Source organism: Vanellus vanellus (genome assembly GCF_965231255.1).
Source record: "Vanellus vanellus genome assembly, chromosome: 3".
Classification (NCBI taxonomy): Eukaryota; Metazoa; Chordata; class Aves; order Charadriiformes; family Charadriidae; genus Vanellus; species Vanellus vanellus.
Genome location: NC_138907.1, coordinates 70,323,903 through 70,345,598, shown reverse-complemented (window position 1 = coordinate 70,345,598; position 21,696 = coordinate 70,323,903). Strand labels below are relative to the sequence as shown.

Below are 21,696 nucleotides of genomic sequence, written 5' to 3'. Positions count from 1 at the left end.
ATGATCTGGGTAGGAGGCCTGGCTTTCATCAGATAGGCACCTGTGCCTCTGTTTATTACTTCTACAAACATAGCAGCTGCCATAGCTTTTTTTCAAAAAAAAAAAAAAAAAAAAAGCAGGCTCTGGAGGAAGATGATGTTACCTGTTTGACACAATGGTTTAAAATGGAATAGATCCGTTCTCAATCTAAGGAGTTTAGCTTGTAGGTTTTGCCGTTAGGTGTGGGCTGTACCAGGTGACTGTTTGGCACAGCCACAGCTTGCCCTTATGCAATCAAGAGCAAAAGGAGGTGCCTGACTTCCAAGTGGTAGTTGTGGCCCTTGTTTGAGACCTTTGCTCTTGGACCCTTTTCCCAGGACCATTTCTAATACAAGGTTCATAACCCATTCTGGGTTCTGTAGAGCCACTTCAGAAGACCAGATAATCCCTGGCAATAGCGTTGGCAGTGAAGTTTATAACTGGAAGACTGAGATCCACCGCACTGAAAACTGGCGTCTAATTTTTAGGTGATCTCACACATATATTGGAGGCAATTGAATAAGCTTCCCAGATTTTACCTTCTGGCATTTGAGCCACGCGGTGAACTTGGGCAGCAGTTCCTATGCTTAAACCAAGCTACTTGTACTTCTTTTGATTGGGACCTTTCCTGGCCTCAGACAATTAGTTCTGTATTTTCTCTCTTTTAAAAAAGAAAAATAAAAAGTTAACTTCCACAACTTCTTGTGTTTTTAAAACAGACATTTCAAAAGATGTTAGACCTTAGCTGGGCAGCTCCACTCTTAAATTAAGAGCAGTGGTTTTAAAACGGGCTTTCCACTTGGGTCAGCATCCAGCTTGCAAATGTGTGTTTTCTCCTTTATACAGATCCAGTGTCCATCTTGCCAATTTGTCTGGTGTTTCAAGTGCCACTCTCCCTGGCATGAAGGTGTTAACTGCAAAGAATACAAGAAGGGAGACAAGCTGTTGCGTCACTGGGCCAACGAAATCGAACATGGGCAGAGGAATGCCCAGAAGTGTCCAAAATGCAAGGTGAGCTGCTCTCCCTTGGCTTGCAGGTAGTGGTGACAAACCATTTAAATGTGTATTTAAAGTAAATGTTTGTAGCTTCTGCTTGGTGTTGGAAATTGAATTCACGCTTGCTGTGCAGATTGATGACCTATTGAGGAAAACCAGTCAGATGTTTTAGTTGCTGGTTCCTGCACTGATTCTGCAGAACTCCTGCACATAAAAAAGCATTAGGAAAATCCTGAGAGGAGGCTTTAATATATGCTTATAATGAATGTGTATTACAGTGAATTTTTTTCCTAAAATAAAACTTTAAAGAAATATAAAGCTTTAAGAGAAATATGGTTCCCTTTGACAAGTTTTCCAAAGAGCTTAGGTGAATTGAGTTTCTGAGTAAGGCAAGAAAGTACTCTATCAAGTTAACTAAGGGAGACTTTAAGATTTGGCAAAACCAGAGGGGTTTTAGGATTAGATGTCCGTTCTTCATAAGCCTTTCTCATAAATTAGTTTAATTTTCAATAGACTGAAGTGCAGTTCTGTGCTGTAGAAATGTTGTTATTCTCTTCCAGGATAGGAAATATTTCCCACTACTCAAATGAGATGAAACAGCCACATGCACCCCTGCCCTGGCTGTCCTCAATGAAGGTGGCTGTTACGGTTGTTCACTATTTTTTTCACAGCACTTACCTCTAGCTACTGACAGAGGAGTAAGTCACAACCATAAGACCACTGCGGTGGTGGGAGTCTCTCTTTTCTCTCTTTTTTTTTTTTTTTTTTTTTTTTTTTTTTTTTTAAGGGCGTACCTAACCTGAACCTAGAACCTATTTATTGCTCTACATCTGCTTCATGGAGAGGACAAAGTAAGGAGACTGAAACATTGGTAGTAAATAAATATCAAATGGGAAGATTTAATTCTAAAAGTCCAAAAGATACTTTTTTCACACTTTGAGCCTTACCTTCTGCAAATAAGAGAATGTTTATCAGTTTACTAAGTATCTTATTTTAGTCATGAGGAAAAAACACCTGTGATGCCATAGCTTGAAATTGAAAGACTTCAAATAATATGCAAAACTCGGAAAGCTCTGAAATCAGCAGTCAGTTGTTTACCCTTCCTCCTGTGCACACGTGACACTTGAACAGAGTTTTAACAGCTTGCCGTTTGGTAAGAGTTTAGAGGTTTGTGAGTCAGTTCTAAAAATGTTCACTTTCTGGGAAATCTTATAGTAATATCCTTTTAGAAACTTTGTTCCTTTTGGAGTAGGAAGAAGTGTCTGTTCTGTTTTTAATTCTTTGACTTGTGTCCACATTGAGATTTTATGACAATGAGAATGATGTAACTATTGAAATAAGTTGTCCAAAAAAAAAAGAAAATGCACCAAGTAAAAACATTATGAATGTGGAAAACCAGGGGAAAGAGAGGTGCTAGCTGGAAAGAGAAAGGAACTAAAACTGCTAACTCTAATGTGCTTATCCTTAAGTTTTAAATTTAAAACACCAAATGTATAACTCTTCAACATCTTCAAAAGAAAAGGTTGGGTGCTTGAAACTTAGGCAGGTTAAGTCACTAATTTTGAAGCCTGAAGTTTCATGAGTTTGGCTATTAATTTCAAAAAGACTTTAGGTTTCTTCTCATAATCAAAACAAAATAAAACTTCTGCCATGGTGGGAGACAGTATGGAGGCTACAACCTCCAAAATGTTTATATCAACACTTTGTTTTTAAGTCAAATCTATAACCAGCAAGTAATCAAAAGAACCACTTAGCCAGCGGTTAGTGGTACTGTTCTTTTTCTTTTTTATCTTTTTTCTTCCTTAATCTGTTATTGAGTAGTTATAAAAAACACATCTTATGCAACATTTTTCATCACAGCCTTAATAGATGTCTGGGCACATGGGGATAAACGTAGCAACAGTTAACAATTTGGGATTGGAGGCTTGGAGCTAATACTCTCTCTTCCTCTCCCTCCAGCCACCCCTCCAAAACCCCTATATAAAATAACATTGAATCAGATGACTGTCATATTTCCAAATAAAATAGAGTGATAGAGAAAACAGAGTTGGTAATATACTATTTGATTTATCCTTGTTCTAGATCCACGTAGACAATATTCAGGTGACAACATATTGTTTTTTGATATGTGCATATATTCTATTTCAAGAACCTCTATCATGTTTTGGTTAAAAACTTGCAGCAGTCAAAACTGACAAACAGATGGAGGAGAAGTCAAGAATAAATTGTAACTGTCAAGATACTAGTATTTAATCTTTACACTAAAGCTGAAGTTAACAGAAATTAAAGGTAGAAACTTCAGTAGAAGTAGAATTTCTTTACTGAGATAACTTGTAAAATTACCAGTAACTTCCAAAGCGTAATACTGGTTACAACTGTGGCCATGCTTTACAGATACCTTCTGGAGATAATTACATATACACACAGATGCATATATGCATACAGACCCTTTCAGTAGCTGTACCACAGAAGTAGAACGCACAACTATTATCTTGTCTGGGCGTGCAGGTCAGAAAACCGGAGCACTCTTGGGGGGGGAGGGAAGGGGTGGTGTGCGTATAGGCAGATCCTTCCACAGGTATTCACAAGTTTGTTTGTTTTTTTTCAATGGTTTTGGTAAGTGCTTTGAAATAACATAATCCTTTGTAAGTGAATAGTAGCAGGGACTGTTAAATAAGGTTAAACTTTATTCCCTTTTCCTGTAGGTGGACACAGCTTTAGTGCACCTAATAGAAATAGCTTATATTTACCTAGCCTCTCTAAGATATGCTTACATAAGCAAATAAAAATGTTACATGCTGTCAAAATGCATAATTGTAGATTCATTTTGTGATTATATATCAATATGGAAATATTACAAAATGCAACTTTTCTAAAATCGTATCTTTAATTTTGGCATTTTTTGTTTTTAATAGAACCTTTTCCAAATTTATTATACACTTTTTTCAGAAGTGCAGCATAGACCATTTTTCTCAACAAGACTTGTTGAAAAAGTCTTGTTCTAGAGGGAGCTGGCTAATGAGTACAAATTTGCTACATATCATTAGATGACTTTTCATAAAACCTCTTATTTGTCTTTCCCGCTACTGTGTTAGGGGAGGTTTTTTACATTTTCTTGCGGCAACGTGTTTGCAGCAAAGTGCCTTTTTTCCACAAATGTTTTTACAGCACAACAAACAGAGGAAGTACTTCATGTTGGTGTTATCTTACCACAGATTTCAAAAACCACAGTCTGAGGAAACGCCAAACAGCAGCGCTAGCTTAGAAAGCTTCAAACAGCAGCAGAAATTTAAGTAAACAAGGATGTCAATGCAAATCAAGGATATCTGTGGATTCACTGTTCTGATTTATGAGTGTTATCAAATAACTGTGGGCCTAATTTCTGAAGGTGCTCTGTGAATCATTTCTCAACCTCTGGGGGGAGGAGGATCCTTGCTTCTATATGAAGGGATACAGCTGTGCACCAGGTTTGCTTCAGGAAGAGTGGAGGAGAAATGGCCACTCTCTTCCTCAGATCTCTTGGAAGCGATTTCCCTGGAAGATTTCTGTGAGAGGGAATGTAATGTGCAGAGGGGGTAAAGTGAGGGTCTGAAATAGCCACTGTGCCACTTCAGTTCTTTGCTTAAGACTCTGAGCTCTGTGTGCTTTGCTGTTGGTGTGTAATTTTCACCCTTCTTGTTCTGGGAGCCATTCTTAGGTTTCTGCATGATGAAACCTTTCCCCGTAAGGTTGAGGGTATGTCTTTGGGTCTGAGTAGGCTCTGGGTGCAGGATGAGACCAGTAAGACTGACTTAATACTTGGAGGCAGAAATGGGGCTTGCAGTCGTTGTGCTCTCACCTTGCCTCCTCCATCCCCACCGTGCTGCTAGGGACCCTGCAGTTAGAAGGCACCAAACCCCACATGGCTGCAGCTAACTAGAGTGAGCTGCATTCCCAGCCCCGTGCATTCCCCCGGCTGCGTGCCACAGTATTGCCAACGGGGCAGGAGCACTTGTGATATCCGACCCATCGGTGATAGCTTTCCCAACCTATAGATTTGTAATCTATCTCTGTCAGTGGATTATCCTGAGGGGAGGAAGGCACGTTCATGTGAACCAGAGCTGAAGTTGACCTGGTGAGATGTCATGTCTCAGGCTTGAAGGCAGCCTGACTGAATCATACGAAGTTCATCTGGTGTTGTCAGTCTGCGTGCATATGATAGGGGCTCCAAGCCCCACATCTAAGCTTGGGGGTTTTTGTATTTCATTTTTTTAATGAAGGCTCTCACTAAAAAAAAAAAAGTGTTTTGCAACAAAAAATATAAGCAAGTACAACTAGTTGTTCCAAATTTGCAGCTTTTGAAGACAGTTGTGTAAGTACACGTAAGTGTTCACTAAAAACATTTTAATGCTTTACATATTGCAGAAGCAAAGATAAAGTGCATGTAACTGCAATATATGTCCAAAAGAAAATAAATCCCATATCAACTTCTTTATATTTTAAGAGGACAGTATGTCTGGAGGTTTTAGAGCAGAAAGAAGTAGATTCAGAAGTCATTTATTTAGGAGTGGTGCCTGGATAACTGGAGCTGGGGTGCTTCTAGGAAAGCATGGGTTCCTGGAAGGATGGCAGGCAGTGTCCAAGAGGTGGGTATGTCTGAAAGGTATCGATGGTAGAATGTTTAAAGCTATTGCCAGCAGCTCCCTGGAGTTCTTGCTACCAAAGAAAATAATTTTTATTTTTGAAATGTGAAGTAGTTTTTGTTTGCATCTAGGGTTTTTACAGGCTCCAGGCATGCACAGATTTTCAGTTAGGGTTTCAATTGGAAAACAACCACTTAATTCTCTTTAGTGTCATAAGATCTGATTCCCTCAATTACATTTTTAAGATGGAGATATGTCACTGAATCAACAGATAAGGAAAGGTATCTCTAAAATTGCAAAATGCTATGTAGCTGCTGTCTGAACCTAAGTGTCCTGAAAAACTAATTAGAATTAAAGTTAATTTGTTAGAATACATTAAGTCACAATTAAAATTCCTTAATTTCAGTTCAAGTTAATCTTTTAGGAATTAAATTAAATAAACTATGGCTCCATGAGTAGGGTCAATGTTTTTTCATATAAAACCTGAAAAGTAAAAGCAAAAGTCAAACTGACAATATCCCTTTTAGAAGAAAGCAGTGTGTAACTTCAGAAGTCATGCTTAAGTTGGTACGATATTGGGTAGACTTTTTGTTCTGCTTTGCTTGCAGTCAATGCTTAAATGTGAAGACATTGAAGTCAAGTGGCTTATAAAGCTCATCAGCAATGGTATTTATTTTTCAGGTGCTCCTGGAAAACAGGGCAGGTGTGATATGGCAGGCTTCCTCAGGGTAGAGGGGGATAATTGCTTGGTCAGTCTGTTTGCATCCCTTCTGTTTGCATTATCCCTGAGTGCAAGTCCAGTACAATACTTGCCCACTAGAAAATAATATTTTATAGCCCTGTCCTCTCTTGTGGATGTTTTTCCCTCTTATGTATAAAAGAAGCATTTGAAAGTGTAGAAATATGAATTCTGAGATCACTGCTGTTGGCACAGGGATGTTAGCAGGTGTACCTGGAACTACTGTTAACTACATCTGCCCTGGAATCTTTTACCAGAAGTCTTGCTGGTGGAAAACATCACTTTGTTACATGTATAAAGTGCTAGTTTGGCTAGCTGTTCGGGTGAGTGAGATTTCTCAGTTCCCAGCTGACCCCTGATCAGCACCAGAGAACAAACACACTTGACCCTCTCAAGAATGTCAGACACCCCAGATACAAGCCTCTCCTGAGGTGAAAGGTTTCAGTTGTACCTGAGCTTTCAGCATCTCTGGTGCTTGCAGGGCCACTGAGGGGTGATGCCTTGTCTTTACCTGTACCTCCTTGCAAAATAAATACATGTAGATATGGATACGAATTTCGGGCGGTATTCATTCATCTGTTGGAAGTTTCAACAAATAAAACTCTAATTCAATGTAAGGCGGTGGGGGGTATTCCCAGGGAGGGTGGTGAAACATGGGACGGGTTGCTCAAAGAGACTGTGACATACCCATACTTGGAAATTTCTAAAATCTAGTGGGATGAGGCCTGGAGTAATCTGATCTGACTTTGAAGTTAGCTCAGCTTGGAGCTAGGGGTTAAAATAGATGACCTCTGAGGGTCACTTCCAACCTTAATTATTCAGTAATTTTATCTGCCATTCTACTGTGGAGCACGGTCTTGGGACAGGGGGTCTTTAGCAGTTTTGTGATCTAGGAAAAGCATGTGTTTACCACCCCATTAGCTATATTTTTAGTTGGCAAGACGTAGAAGTAGCTGGGTAATCGTAGTTGATTTAGTGAAATACTCAGCTCCAGGACTACCCAATCTCCAAAGACTCTCGGAACTATTAACTAGAACTGAAGCCTTACCAAATCTGCAAAGTAGGTAAATGTACCAGTTTTGCAGGAGAGTACATGAAGGTACAGGAATGGAGCTATTTATGCAGACAATCACCAGAAAGTTGGATGTAGAACCTAGGCAGCCTGGCATCCCGCTATACTGTGGGCATTATGAGAGCTTGGTATAATTCTTTTACATGGTTTGTGGAATCTTTCTTTTTTTTTTTTTTTTTTTTTTTACAAAAGAAAAAAAATCCCATACTTTTCAAATCATGGACTCTAAAAGCAGTGCCTTTCTGGTGTTGATTACAAAATGCCAAACCAATTCATGATGGTAGTGGGAAAGGGAGTGGGGCCACAGGTGGCATAAGAAGGAAACCCATCTGTGGAGGGGTCAAACGGAGTTCATAACTCTATTTACTGTGCTGCTTTTATTTTTAAAAAAAATACTGGTAATGCATCTGCTTCAGTAATAAAAACAAGTTTTCATTAAGAGCAAGGATCACTCAGATTCTCATCTGATACACAGTGTTTAAACAAAGGAGGAGGCTTATATAGAAAACTATGTATGGAAATCTGGAAATAACTGTAACTCACGTTTGCTCTGAAACATTCCTTAGAAAACCATTATTGTTGTAGGACAGCTGCAGTATTAATTAATGCAAATGCTGAGTTAAGCTTGCAGTGTCTTTTCATCTGATGCGTGGATTGCATGGGGTAGTGCCTACTTTCCTGTGCTCAGGGAGGGGGAAAAGAAATCTTTTTTTTTTCTTCTGCTCATACAGATCCACATCCAGAGAACAGAAGGGTGTGACCACATGACCTGTTCACAGTGTAACACTAATTTCTGTTACCGTTGTGGGGAGAGATACCGCCAGCTCCGGTTCTTTGGAGATCACACCTCAAACCTCAGTATCTTTGGATGCAAATACCGCTACCTCCCTGAGAGACCACATTTAAGGAGATTAGTGCGAGGCTCTGTCTGTGGTGAGTGGATAAATGTTCCTTGTGGAGAGCTGCACAATGAGGAGATGGGGGGGGGGGGGGGGGGGGGATAATAATTAAATAAGGACTATTGGTTTAAAGTATCGGATGGGTAGCCTGTTTAGTTATGTAGGAGGTCATTTATTAAGTATATTTAAATATATAGCATTTGTACTCCCCGGACTGTTATGAATAAGTATTGTGCCCTCTTCTGATAGCTTCTGTTTCCAAACCCTTCTTAATAATATGTAAGCAAACTGGAACAATACTGTCACTATGCATATTGCTGACTGTGATCGTTATTCTAAAAGCATGTAGGAGAAATGGGTCAGAGCAGGAACCTTTTTTAAATGAACATCTGTGTCATGGATTTGTTTGAATAAATCGTTGTTTGGATTTTAACCTGTTGCGGTTTTGAAAAAAAACCAAACTACTCAGGTTAGCCCATTTGAATAGGAGGACACTTACCTTTTAACTGTTGGCTTTGCTTCAGATAAAATCCAGCTTAAAACAAAATACAACTATATGCATTAATTAATCTCACAGGAATATAATGCTTAACTTTAGGAGTGCGGGTTTTTATGTGAAATAATTTGCTTTTGAACCAGGTGTATACCTATTTCAACCTATAGAAGCACAAGAAAAATAGATAATAGATTGTTACCTTATGTCATATCTTGCATATGCATTAACTTCAGCCATTGTAGTGAGCTTACAGCACGTAAAGCTATCTATAACATTATAGGAAATGATTGTATTGGGTATCAAAAACCGGGGACCTGTTACAGAAAATAGAACCTTTGGTACTTTGAATTAAAGCATAGAAATAGGAGATGACTTGGAATTCAGCTAGGATGCAGAAATGCTTTGAGCTTATCAACTGGTGTTGTTGAATGTAGAGGTAAAAGTAAGAGACTGAACGTGTGGAAATAGCAGTCAGCAGACCTGTGGTGAAAACAACACTCTTGAGCCAAACATCTTTCCGTAAGAAAACTAGGTGATTTCCATTTTAGAGTAACACAAGAGTTGGCACACAGTCTCGCGGGCCTGGTAATAAGATTGCTGATCTTGCTGATCTGTGAAGTTGTGGGAGACTCACAAACCTGGAATGCTAGTTTAACAAATAACAATAAGTCATCCAGGCCCATTAGTTTGACCTCAGGAACTTGCAAGGCTTTAGAACAAACTTTGGGAGAGGTGAATTAAAGATACAGCAGTAAATAGGAAAGTGGATAAAAGTTCATTATTGAACGTTCCTACTCTGATACATTTTGTAGAGATAAATGCCAACACATGAGAAGATCTAGTCTAGATAAAGACAATGCTGATATTAGAACACATGGGTATAAACTGTTCATGAATAAATTAAAGATTAAAATTCAAGGGCCATTTCAAAGTAAGGTTTCAGAAGAGCTTTCTGTAAAAGCCACAGTGGCCAACAATGTAAGATGTTTTAAAATTAATCTTGGTACATTTGGTGGAATTAGTATCTGTGGTAGCATGGGACTGTGCTCAGACATTACCAGTTCTGTGCTGCTCACATGCAGTCATGGGTTATTCAAAGATTAAACTTTCTATGTACAATTGCTATACAAATATAAAATAAGTGTTTCTTATCAAAACATAGATCTGCCATTTTTCCAGTGGTTTACATGACAGCTATCTAAATATGCAGTTGGAATGTTTTAATGCCACATACAAAGTCCAAAATACAGGTACTGCATGTGCATAACTACTATTAAAATTATCTTCTGTTTTTCTTGTTTGTTTTTTAGGAACAATAAAGTACAACCTTTTCCTTTTTAAAAGAAACAGCTTTTAGTACTAAAAGAAAATTAGTTCATTTGCAAACAGTGACTTGGAGGCAGTAAAGCAGTGTGGAAGTGCATATATCAGTTAAATTTCAGTGGTGAAGTTGTATATGTTCGTATTTATAAAAACATTTATAGAGAAGGTATAAGATATTTTACTTTCATTGCCTGTTTGCAAGTGTACTTGCGGTTTGCCTTAATTAGCAAACCAAGAAAGATTAGCAAAGCTTAAAGTCTCAGCTTAAATTTCTCATAGGCTTTTCAGTTAAAAATTTCTCTCCAGGACTACTTCTGTCATACAGTGCTACTTTCCACAGGAACAGTCGCTTGAATAGACAGAGCTAGCTGAACCTGCCGGTACATATAGTAATTGCCCTTATTTTTACAATATCTTAACACCCAAATTGACAATGATTCAAAGAATTCTGCATTGATACCCATGACTGTAAATCCCTCGATGATCCCTAGAGCTCTATCTATATTTTAATATTGATCCTGATACAATGTGAGAATAACTACCAAAGCACTCCAGAGCCCTAACAGAATTCATGCTTGGAAATAAAAAAAATAAAAGTTTAAACAATTTACATCAGATTAGGCTTTAGGAATTCATCACACTGGTCTTCCTCTGTTGGATTAGATTTTGGCTATGATTGGCATATGTGAGCCAGTCTTGACTCACGGGTTGGTTTTTGGACACACAGACACTTTTTTAAGATTGCATTATGTTTTTGTAAGGTGTTATCTCCTGACATTTTTTTTTCAAGACAGTATAATCCCAAACTCTGATACTGTGTCAGTTCAGTTTGTGGATTCTGCCATCTTGAATGGTGGAAACTTGACAAGATTTCTTGTCCTTGTAAAACTTGTGCAAATTGGACACGTGTAAAATTGGGGGGAGGGGAGGTGTTAAAAAAAAAAAAAAAAAAAAAAGACAAAAACAAAAGCCAAATGAATCGCTAAGTTGTAAAGGTCTGAGTTTGTCCACAACAGTGGTCAGTTAGAAATAAGATCTCAGTCACTGTTTATTTCCAGTAATCATTGTTTTAGATGCATCCTTAGTTAAGGTTTGTATCTGAACCTTGGCTTAATAACTATCAATAGAGGTATCCTTCACTAACTTAGAGTTCTTAAATAATTTATAGTTTTGGCTTCCACATTATCTTTGATAGAGGCTGTAGGATTTCACTACGTAGATTTCACTACATTGTGTAGAGAAAGTACATTCATCCTTCTGGTGTTTGTGGTGTTTGGTTTTGTTTTTTTTAATAGATTGCTGATAATTTCATTGGTTATTTCTTTTATCATAAAACTGAGTAAATAATAATAGCTTGCTTACCTTCTCATATCTTTCTTTTATAGACCTTCCATCAGATTTTTCTTTGTCATGATATTTGATTTTTTTTTTTTTTTTTTTTTCCTGCTGTTGCTTTGTTTTGAACTGAAGCTTCCTAGTCGTAATCATTTAAGATCGAGTTGAAAATCAAGAAATGATTAATTCCAGTTAGGGATCATGCCTAGGCTCAGAGATGTCCTGGTAGCCAGAACTGTAAATATAAATACATTAAGGCTTTACCAGGCAAGAGTGGAGCATTGTCCTCAGCAGGTGTTACTGTACAGTCTGAGAGTCAGCAGAAGGTGTTAGAAAGAGGAGATGGTAGCAGAGAAATAGCCATTAGAAGTGTAGTCTCTAAATTTAAGTCACATGTAGCAAGAAATAAAGGTTGGATTTCCTGTAGTAAAATGTCTCTGCTACTTAGCTAAGTAGTGGAAATTAAGAGGACATTATTTTGGCTGTCAGTAGGAGAGCGGTAAGATGTTGCTAGATACATTTTTTCTTCTGTGACTTTTTATTTTATTCTCTTGCTGTGGAGGGGAAATACTTATCTAAGCAAATGTGGTGATTTTGTAGTGAAGGTTATTTGGCTTGTTTCTACCAAATCTGAGTGGATGGGGTGTGTAGAAAGGAAAGAACACTTCATGGCAGGCTGGCATGCTATCATGATTTCCACTGAGAAGCAAATGTTTGTACCTACGATCACAAACTGTTCTGTAATAAAAATAATGGAAAAGCATTTATGGCAGCATAAATTCAAACATACTTTTCTTCATAAACCAATGGTTTTGTAAAGGTAATAGAAATCACAGGGAGAAGAAAACAAGCTGGGAGCAGAAGTGGTCTCTGAATTTGACATTTCTCTCCCCTCTTTAGCCAGCATATTTTTTAGAGAAACTTTGTCTGTGACCAGTACAGTAAGGTAAAATCCTTCAGTCCCAGTGGACTTAATTTCATCCCCGTAGTAATTATTTGGTTAAGTTCTTGAAAGCAGGATGATTGGTTATAACTGCAGTTAGTGATGAATTGCACAGAAAGGAAAAACATGTTCAGCTGTCTTGCATGTACTTAAGATGCCACTTAAGTACCACCAGAATTCAGGTGGGTGAATTATATTCAAAATCAATTGCTAGGTACTTCATGGATGTGTAACAGGACACAACATGTAATGATGATATTAAAGCAAATGAAGTTTTTTGCAAGGTAAACAGCATTTCAAATAGGCTTCTGAAAGCAGCCTGTTTTCAGATCTGGCATGCACTCCTGTCCCAAGACAGAGTGCAGGTTTCACTTTATGTATGCAGGGCTTTGAGCACTGCAGAAGGAAGCATGCATTTCTAGAATCCAACCTTCATTAGCAACTTTATCGTTTAAGTCAGTCTGATGTGTAAAAGTCTCCTATATACACTTGGTAGGATTCTTTAAAAACAGATGCAAACTTGTATTAGAACTTCAGTCTACATAGATATGACTGTTTTGATCTGTAAGTAGATACTTTTACTGGCTCTGTTGCTTAAACATATAATGATATTTAGACTTGGAAGACAAAACTTTTTATTTCTCATATACTAATGATTAAATTTGTTTTCTAAAGCTAGTATATTAATTTTTCACATGACAAAGAATTCTCGAAGGATTTATGCAGTTTTGTATATATTACCCTAAAACCCACGACCAAACCCAAAGTTATGCAAGGGGAAAATATTCCCTCATGTTTCTCTAAACATTTCCTCATTTTGCAGAAAAACATCATTCTCTATATCACAAGTAATGCAACCCCTCTGAGACACCTGCAAATACATTTATTACATTACCACAGTTGTCTAAATCTTCATGCTGAGTAACTCAGTAGAGAAATTGTGTGCCATTAATTTGCATAGAATTGTAAAAAGGTTGCCTTTTTAGGCTTGTGCTATTTACAACCATTTCTTTTTAATTTGTCTTTAAAAACTAGCTTTGAACATGACCAAACTGGCTATCATGACCTACTGCTGAGTTCACCACATGGGCTAGTGACACAAGATTTTATTCAGCTCTGGGGCAAGTTTTATATTTGGTCTGTCTGCTAGTGGTGTCAGGGCTAACAGACATAGGACAGTGGATCTTTGGGAATTTTATTGCCTGCAATAAATGTCCTTAGTCTCAGCAGCATTTCTTGGTGTGCCACCATTCCCTCCTATGATTCAGAGCCTCATAATCCTTCACACTACGACAAACGACACGTGTCAAACTGGAATTGGCTCTAAAATAATGTTCAATTCAGATGTGTAAAATGGAGCATTTCATAATTATTTCATACAATGCCGATAAAATGATTGGAGTAAAAGGTACATATCTGCTGCTTAGCAGTGATTGCTGCTGTCTGTACTCTTACCTGATGGTAACTTGTGTGAGTCTTGTGCCTTGTGTTAATTTGTCCCTTAATTTTAGTTTGCAAAGGTAAAGAAAGAGAAAGGATTTAAGGGTGGTAGATATATGGTATTTTGTTTTGTTTTTGAAGTTTAACCTTTAGAAAGAATGCATTGATAACCAAAGGAAGATACTGCCCCATGACAGCGAAAGGTAATTTTATCCTAAAAATCTTAGAACTACGTGATGCTCATAACTGCATATTTACAGGCAGAAGGAAAAGACACTCACTTATGCTTTATTTCAGCTCTGAGTTTGTCAAATGTAAGTAAACAAGTTCTTAAACTGAATTAGCTTCGGAACCACTCTGTGTCTGCAAAGACATTGCTCCAGTCAAAAGCTAGCTTAGCCCTTTCTGCAGACTGTTTCTGTGTACTTACCCACCAGTTCAGTGTGTTAAGTTTTTATAAGTTTGGTACCAAAAATTGTAATTTTCTAGCATTCTAATTACATGGTTATTAATAAAGTCAAGAGTTCACGCCTTAGAACAGTGTTTAATAAGCTTTACTTTGAAATTATTAAAGGGTCTGGTAATTTTTTAAATGTTTTCAGTCACTCACTTTTGGAGTTTTTTGAGGTTTTCCATCATTCTGCATTCCTTTGCCTGTCTACACTCGAATAATTTATTTGACAACCTCTCTGTGTATAGAATGCAGCATAGTGGAGTCCCAAGAAGGTTTACCATTAGGATGCCTAGCAACTAGAGTAATACCAATAATACTTGCCATTTTTTTTTCTTCTAGGAATTAATCTTTCCCACCCACAACACTCCTAGGAAATTTAAAAGCTATCAAAACAGAGCATAAAAAGGACCAATTCATTTAACCGCTGTAAATATTTCCAAAATATCTCATTTTTCCTTCAGACTGCCCAAATTAGTGGCTCAGGTTATGGAGAGGTTTGCATCATTACTGAATGAAGTAATCCATTTGCCGAAATCTGATACAAGTGACTTGAGAGAGGGAAGGGCAGGGAAGAGAGAGGTAACGAACTCACTTTTCCTCCCTTTCTAGAGGTGATTTTTCAAACACATGCTAAATTAAGCAATTCTCTAAGTTAAAAATCCCTGATCAAACTGCTGGTGGATCAGTAAAAATGCCTGCCCTGCTGTGTTTTCAAACAGCTGAGGTAAGTGACATCTTTGATCCAGCCGCTCACCCACCACAGCCAGGCAGATTCTGCCATTCAGCTGAAAGCATGCAACGCAAGAAAGATAACTGGGATTCAAAGTTGAGTTTCAAAATAGGTGTTTCAGAAGGAGCCCTGCCTTCCTCCCGTGCACTTCTACATATGATAAACTCATCAGAAGTAAAGAATATGAGCACGTTTTATTTGTTCTTAGTGTCTGTGCTCTAGCGGACGTGCCGCACAGCATCGTTGCCTTACTCACGTAAGAGCAGCAACATATCCTTTTAAATGGTGATCTAAAATAGACTTGGCTGTGGTTTGATTTAGACCTAAATCGCAACTGTACATGAGGACTTCACTGTAGCCTTTTAAAGAGAGCAGAAGCGTATTTAAAGGTGATGGTCTCATCTCCTTGAGCTAACCTAAACTCTCTAAGATGTTGGTTTCCTTGGCAGCTTTCCAGGGTGGTTGCTGTACAGTAGGATTCCAGAGAAGCCAAATGATAGTAGTTTTATAGCTATCACATTCCTGTCGATGCCAGAGGGATTTCAGAATGGAAACAGAAGTAAATGCAAGCTAACTGTTAATGTACAAAATGAGCTGTGCTCGGACAGTTGTTCGTGGGTGAAGAGGGCAAAAAGTAGGGAGCTGGCTGAGTGGTGATAGCATTTGTAGGATGACTTTACACATAAGAATCCTAGTAAAGTATTAAAAAAAAATAATGAACCAGCTTTTGGGAGTCGGATGTTGAAATATTTATGGATGGTTGGGAAGGGAAAAATAAAATTCCCACTTTGAATTGTTTTAATGAATTCTGCATTTCAGCTGGAAAACTACTCATTACACCCCTAATACTGGTTCTGGGACTGGCACTGGGAGCCGTAGCTGTTGTAATAGGTAAGAGTTACATATATGAATGAGCCTGATCCTGATTTTGCAATGATTTTCAGCATGACATCTCAGTATTTCATCTCGAAGACACAGACACAAAGTAGAAATTTCATAGGTGCCATTTTAGTATAAAGCATATGACTCTTTCCTGAAAAATTTGTCTTTAGAATATTTTTTTTCTTACTTGGGTTTTATGCTTACTAGCTTTCTTTTATTGCTGCTGCTCCACACACACACACACACACAGAATTATTTTGGCTGTTGAGGCTTTTCCAAACCAAAATCTTGAACTAGTATAGTTAAACAAATAAAAAGGCCAGAGTAATTTAAACATAGGGCCGGGGACTGGCTGACTTGGACCCTCCCTTTAATCACCCCAGTGGATCACAATTCTAAGTTCTTGGTCGTGTGTGCAACAAGATTTTTGGGGCACTAGCCATAGTCCCAAGAGCCCTCCAGCTTGAAGATGCAACAACAACAAAACAGCAAATTGGGATGAGTCAGTCTCAAAAACTGATTCAGTGCGTAGGCTGCCAAATTAGATTCCATCACAAAAAAAACACTGCGAACTGATTTGATATAATATCAAAACTCTATTAACATAGTGGTATTAATGTGGATGTAGTTACTCTAGCAACTCTGCTCTCTGCCTGTCATAACTGAATTCTCCCACAGAAATGAAATAAGCCGTAATGATAAATGTAATTTTGCTCATGGAAGTGCATATCCACTATTTATGTTGGTAGTAATATGTTAACTGGGGATCGTGCTGCTTCACAACTCCTCTACTTCATTGAAAATTTGCAATGTATGTGCAGCCCTGAGGCATGTTAGATGTGGCAACTGTATTTTGATATAATAAAGCCAAAATCTACCAAGATAGTTACATAAAGAATACTTTTTTTTCTTCTTGTATCGATATTCTGAGTTGGATTCACTGAAGATCTCTCTATATAGAGACAGAGATACCTATCTTAAATATTTATTCTTTTTAGTGGTATTTTTATGCCAAAAAAAGAGACAACGAAGACTTCGTAATTCCAGTAAAGCCTATTTTGCTCAGCAATCTGGTATAATCTATGCTGGAAAAAAAATGCTCTTTTGCTTATATTAAAAATTGAGGGTTTTGCAGTAATACAATAGGAATAATACCCAGTATGCCACTGAAGTCCCATCCTTGGTATGGCCAGATGAGATACAATCAAGAAGAGCTGTATGAGCTGTTCCAAAAACATTGATTATTTATAGGAAAGTGTTGGTTTTGAGGTAATGACAGTGATATTTACTGCCAACACAACTGTTTAAAGTAATCTCAGTATCATAGCTGAAAACCATTTTACACCATTTACAAGGCTATTGAGCAAAGCAAGGACCCTGGTGACTGTAGTAGTCTTTTGTTATATGTTGTTAACTGTAATTGTGTCTGAAAAAATTCTTTCACTATTTCAGTCAGCTGATGGCACGAGAAATGAGAAGCATCTCCCCCTTTGGGTTTGAAAGAGTAGCTTATGACAAACTATTTTTCACTTGAATAAATCTGATTTATTTCTTTATTTTTCCTTTTACAGCTTCCTTTCTCTCAAAAGACTTTTAAGAATAAATAGTTCTCAAGCAAGAATAAATATTTGGTATTGTTTCACAATAGATAAGGACGCTTGTAAAAATAAGTAATACTTTAAAAAAAAAAAAGTAAAGCTATAACATGCTGCCTCTATTGGATGTGAAACTGGTTGAAAACTAGTTTGTTTAAATCAGCCTTGGATTTAGATCTAAGGATTGCCAAAGTGCGTTTAAAAGTTTAAGTTTGTATCTTACACGATGGCATGGTACAGGAATTAATTTGTCAGAGATGGGAGTGGGGATAGTGGGCATTTGTTATAAGATAAGCAGAAATTGTAGCTTAACTTGTTACCGAAGAGAATGTTGCAGACCTAGTATTTTTTCTGCTTGTCCAAATGCCTTGTGTAAATTCTCGAGACATGGAAAGCTGCATCTGAATACGTACATTGAAAGAATATACTGTGCGCACAAACGATTGCATTTAATTATGGTTTTCTTCTTATTTTCCTCTTTTGGCAGGTTTATTTGTGTTTCCTATCTATTGCCTTTGTAAAAAGCAGAGGAAAAGGTCACGGACAGGAATGCCCTGGTAAGGATGGACCTTACTCGCCTGAACTGAGCTGGTCCTGCAAGGGCTATACGCGCTTTGTGCAACAGAGCAATACAGTGCTGGTAACAGCATTAAAGCCACCGCCCTGGAAGAAGAAGGGGGAGATCTCCTGCCATCTTCCCTCAGCCGAAAACACTACTGCAGACCAGAAAGCCTCTTTGCTCTGGTGCACTCTGAACAAGATGGGCCCCCTGATTGCTGCTTTTTAAATGTTTTGGGTTTTGTTTTGGTTTTTTTAATTATTATTTTGGAGGGTTTTTGAGTCTAAGTTTCTGAACTAGACAATCAAAGTCTGTATTGTAGCCAGAACTCTACTACCGATTTGGCCTGTGAAGAAAGCATTTAACTGCTAACATATGCTCCATTTAACTTCAGTGTCGGCCTTTGAGGGGGAAATGCTTAGAAGTGTTTGGACTCTTACTGTATACTAAGCATACTACTTTTGGTATTAAAAACTACTTCTGTAAATAACTTCCATCACACAGCATTCTGTTCAGCATACCAAAACCATGTCACATGCCAGAGCACGACAGCTGGTTATCTTCTGAGTCGTCCTGCTAGTGGGCAAGAGTGTAGATTGCCACCCCAAACTGCAGTGCCTCAGAGGGAAATAGCCTTAGTAGCGAAGCTCTGTGATACTTAGATATGCTGATTGGTTTCACTTTAGTATTTAATTTATGACAGTCTGTTAATATTGATTGAGGGGGTGACAGATTTGTTAGAGTACAGCATTTTGAAACACTCCCAAGTACAGAAAAAATTGGAAGAGTTTAGACGACAAGAAGCGTCAGTGGCCTGTTCTGTCCCAAGATATCCCTGAAGTGTGTTGCAGAACGGACAAGGAAATGTGTTTGCAGGGAAGCTGGAAACCTGCTTTTCTGTTCTGACTTGGCATATAATACACATGCTACATGCATGTGGAGATTGTCTTGATGAAATTTTATACCCTAAAAAGTACGTTTTGTTTGATTGTTTGTTTAAATAGGCTACTTAAGTCTTAGAGCATCCACTGATGTCTCATGAGGAAAATCTGTGAATTTTGGGTAAGGGGAAGGGTCATGAATTCTTACGAGACCATTTCGTTCTTATTCTCTGCTTCTAGTGTTTCTCTTCCTGAGATGATCTGAAGAGAATAGCGATCCTTGCTCTTTTTTCCTAACTTCAGAGTACCACTGTTTGCCACCAGACCTCTTTCTCAACGCATCGCCACAACAGCAATGTAATTCAGCATTAGGAATCAGCTACTGAGAATTTTTTCACTTTTAGTTATAATCCAAAATTAGCATACAAATATAACTTAAAAAAAAGAATGAAATCAATTTGTGTAAGCAGAACACTGAAACAATAAAGAAAGGAACTGAATAAGAGAAATATCTACTTTATACTTTAAAAATACAAGCTGATCTTAAAGAAAAGAAGATTGGATTTGTACTGTGAAGGTACTTTTTTTTGTTTTTTTTTTTCCAGTGTGTGTGTCTAAAGATACATATGTGTGTGTGTGTGTGTGTGTATATATATATATGGGGAGAGGGGGAAGCAGGGAGATGGGCAAAGTCCTAAAGAGTCTACAGACTTCAAAACTTAGGCCCGCAAATAGCGCATCATTTGAGAGGGTGTACTTTTCACCACTGTCTTTGAAAATTGTTATTAAATCTGAAGCTAGTTGTAATTTTTAAGCAAATAATATCCTACCCCACCAACATAATACTGTTACAAGATACTCGCTTTGACTTCAAAGCCTCAGTGGAAGAAACTGAATTTTGTTTACCTGGAAACACAAATATCAGCTTACCATAGCTGGCTAGTATGCCTGTCTTCTGTCAGCTTCTGTTTTTGTTTTCTTGGGTTTTTTTTTTCTTGTTGAAGCAGTGTGGACAAGCACACCATAGTAGTCAACAAGTAGTTAATACTTCCATTTGAATTTAAGAGCATGTTGATCCTGTTGTCCGAACAGTAGAAATAGTACCTTTCTAACATTTGCAAATTAAACAAGGAACCAAGGACATTTAGAGGTAAAGTTCAAAGCCTATTGTCAATGCAAATCCACCTGATAATTAGATTTCTTCTTCTATGACACATCAGTTTACTATTTGTGTTCTGTCTGAGGTTGGAAGCTGCCTTAAAATCGGTCTTGTTTTTTCTGAGGCTATACATATCAGTTGTCTTTTTGGCTTACTCAGGGATTTTTATTCCTTTCTTTAAATGTCAAATAATGAAGATATTTTTGTATTATTTAGAAAAACCTTCAGACCTCAGAGTGTGAGAGAGAGAGAGAGATCTGGGTTTGCAATGCAGTCTGTAATATGGTATCAAAATATTCCACTTGAGAATATTTTAGTGCTTGAGATTATCTGTAATTAACTATACAGTAGATTAATTTCCTTTCTCTTCCTGGTTCTTTATAAATATGTGAGATATTCTTACAGTCTTTGTAGCTGTTTTCACTCTGCTGTGTTTGCCATTTTCAGTTTCTGATGGGAGTTCAGTAAGATCTGAAATTAAGGTGCTAGAATGAAGAGCATAAAAGGGAAGATAATAGATCCGTGCTTATTTATATTCAGAAAGCATGTCATTGTGGGTGGAGAAAAGGAACACACATCTCAACTCCTACATTATCATTTCATCTAGGCCAGTTTGATTGTATCAGAACAGATTAAATCAAAAGGAAATGGTTCTTCATTTTCTACATAGCAAAATCAGGCATCTTTGACCTTGTAAAGATGAGAGGGTCTAATCTTGCTTTCTCTGTAGAAAAAAAAAAATGGGAATGACAATAATACTTGCTTTTGCTTTTCTGTAGAACAAGGAAAAATTTTCAAGAGCCAGGCAGAGTAAGGATGGATGGAAAAAGACTTCCATATATGAAAATATACCCAGTTGAATTTATTTTTTCATCAATACTATGTAACGTAACCAACTGAAATATGAAAAGTAGTTTAGTACAAAACTTCATTCAATAAAATGTTAGCTTTTAAACAGTTCTCATATCTAGAAAATGTTATATACATCAAAGTCATTTGTTTTAAAAGAATTAATTTATCGGTTTGGAAAAAAAAATTGAATGAACTTTGTAGCAAGGAAATTCAAGGATTTTTTTCTTCCATTATGTAAACGTGTTTTGGTTTTTGTAACTGTACTCTAAAGAAACCATCAGACTGTTCTGCTCTGTCTTTATTAGCAGAAAACTTCATCAGGCAGCTGAATTAACCTGCTAAAGCAGATTTCATGCTACTGTATGCTGATCATCAGGATTGCTTTTACCACATGTAATATTTAAGGCTGTTTATCCTTGTGCAAAGTTGTTGCTCACCGATACCTGTATTCAGACTAGCAAATGCTTAAATCCTTTCTACATTAGCCTTCTATTTCTAGCTTGCCTGGAAATGGAGTTGCCCAGTTGCTCAGGACTTCTTGCAGGCACCCTCCCCACGGTGCTGTGCCCAGTCCTGGTCCTGCTGGGGAGGGCAGGCTGGACACGCCGGTCGGGAGGGGGCTGCTTTCCCTTCCTCTGCTTTCTTCTGTAAGAGTAATTAGTTGTATTTCATTAATTGGGTCAAGTTTCAGGGCTGCTCGA

General features: G+C 37.7%; 1 protein-coding gene across 1 annotated transcript in view; it reads left to right on the top strand.

Moving 5' to 3' along the window:
• Window positions 1–18,615, top strand: part of RNF217 (ring finger protein 217) — a gene marked incomplete at its 5' end in the record, with an annotated part of 59,106 nt that extends 40,491 nt beyond the window's left edge. The window contains 4 exons of the mRNA XM_082481637.1: window positions 865–1,029; window positions 8,179–8,380; window positions 15,887–15,958; window positions 18,032–18,615. Of these exons, the coding sequence (XP_082337763.1) occupies window positions 865–1,029; window positions 8,179–8,380; window positions 15,887–15,958; window positions 18,032–18,105 (513 nt within the window). The 3' untranslated portion in view covers window positions 18,106–18,615. The remainder of the gene's footprint in view (window positions 1–864; window positions 1,030–8,178; window positions 8,381–15,886; window positions 15,959–18,031) is intronic.
• Window positions 18,616–21,696: the final 3,081 nt, after the last annotated feature.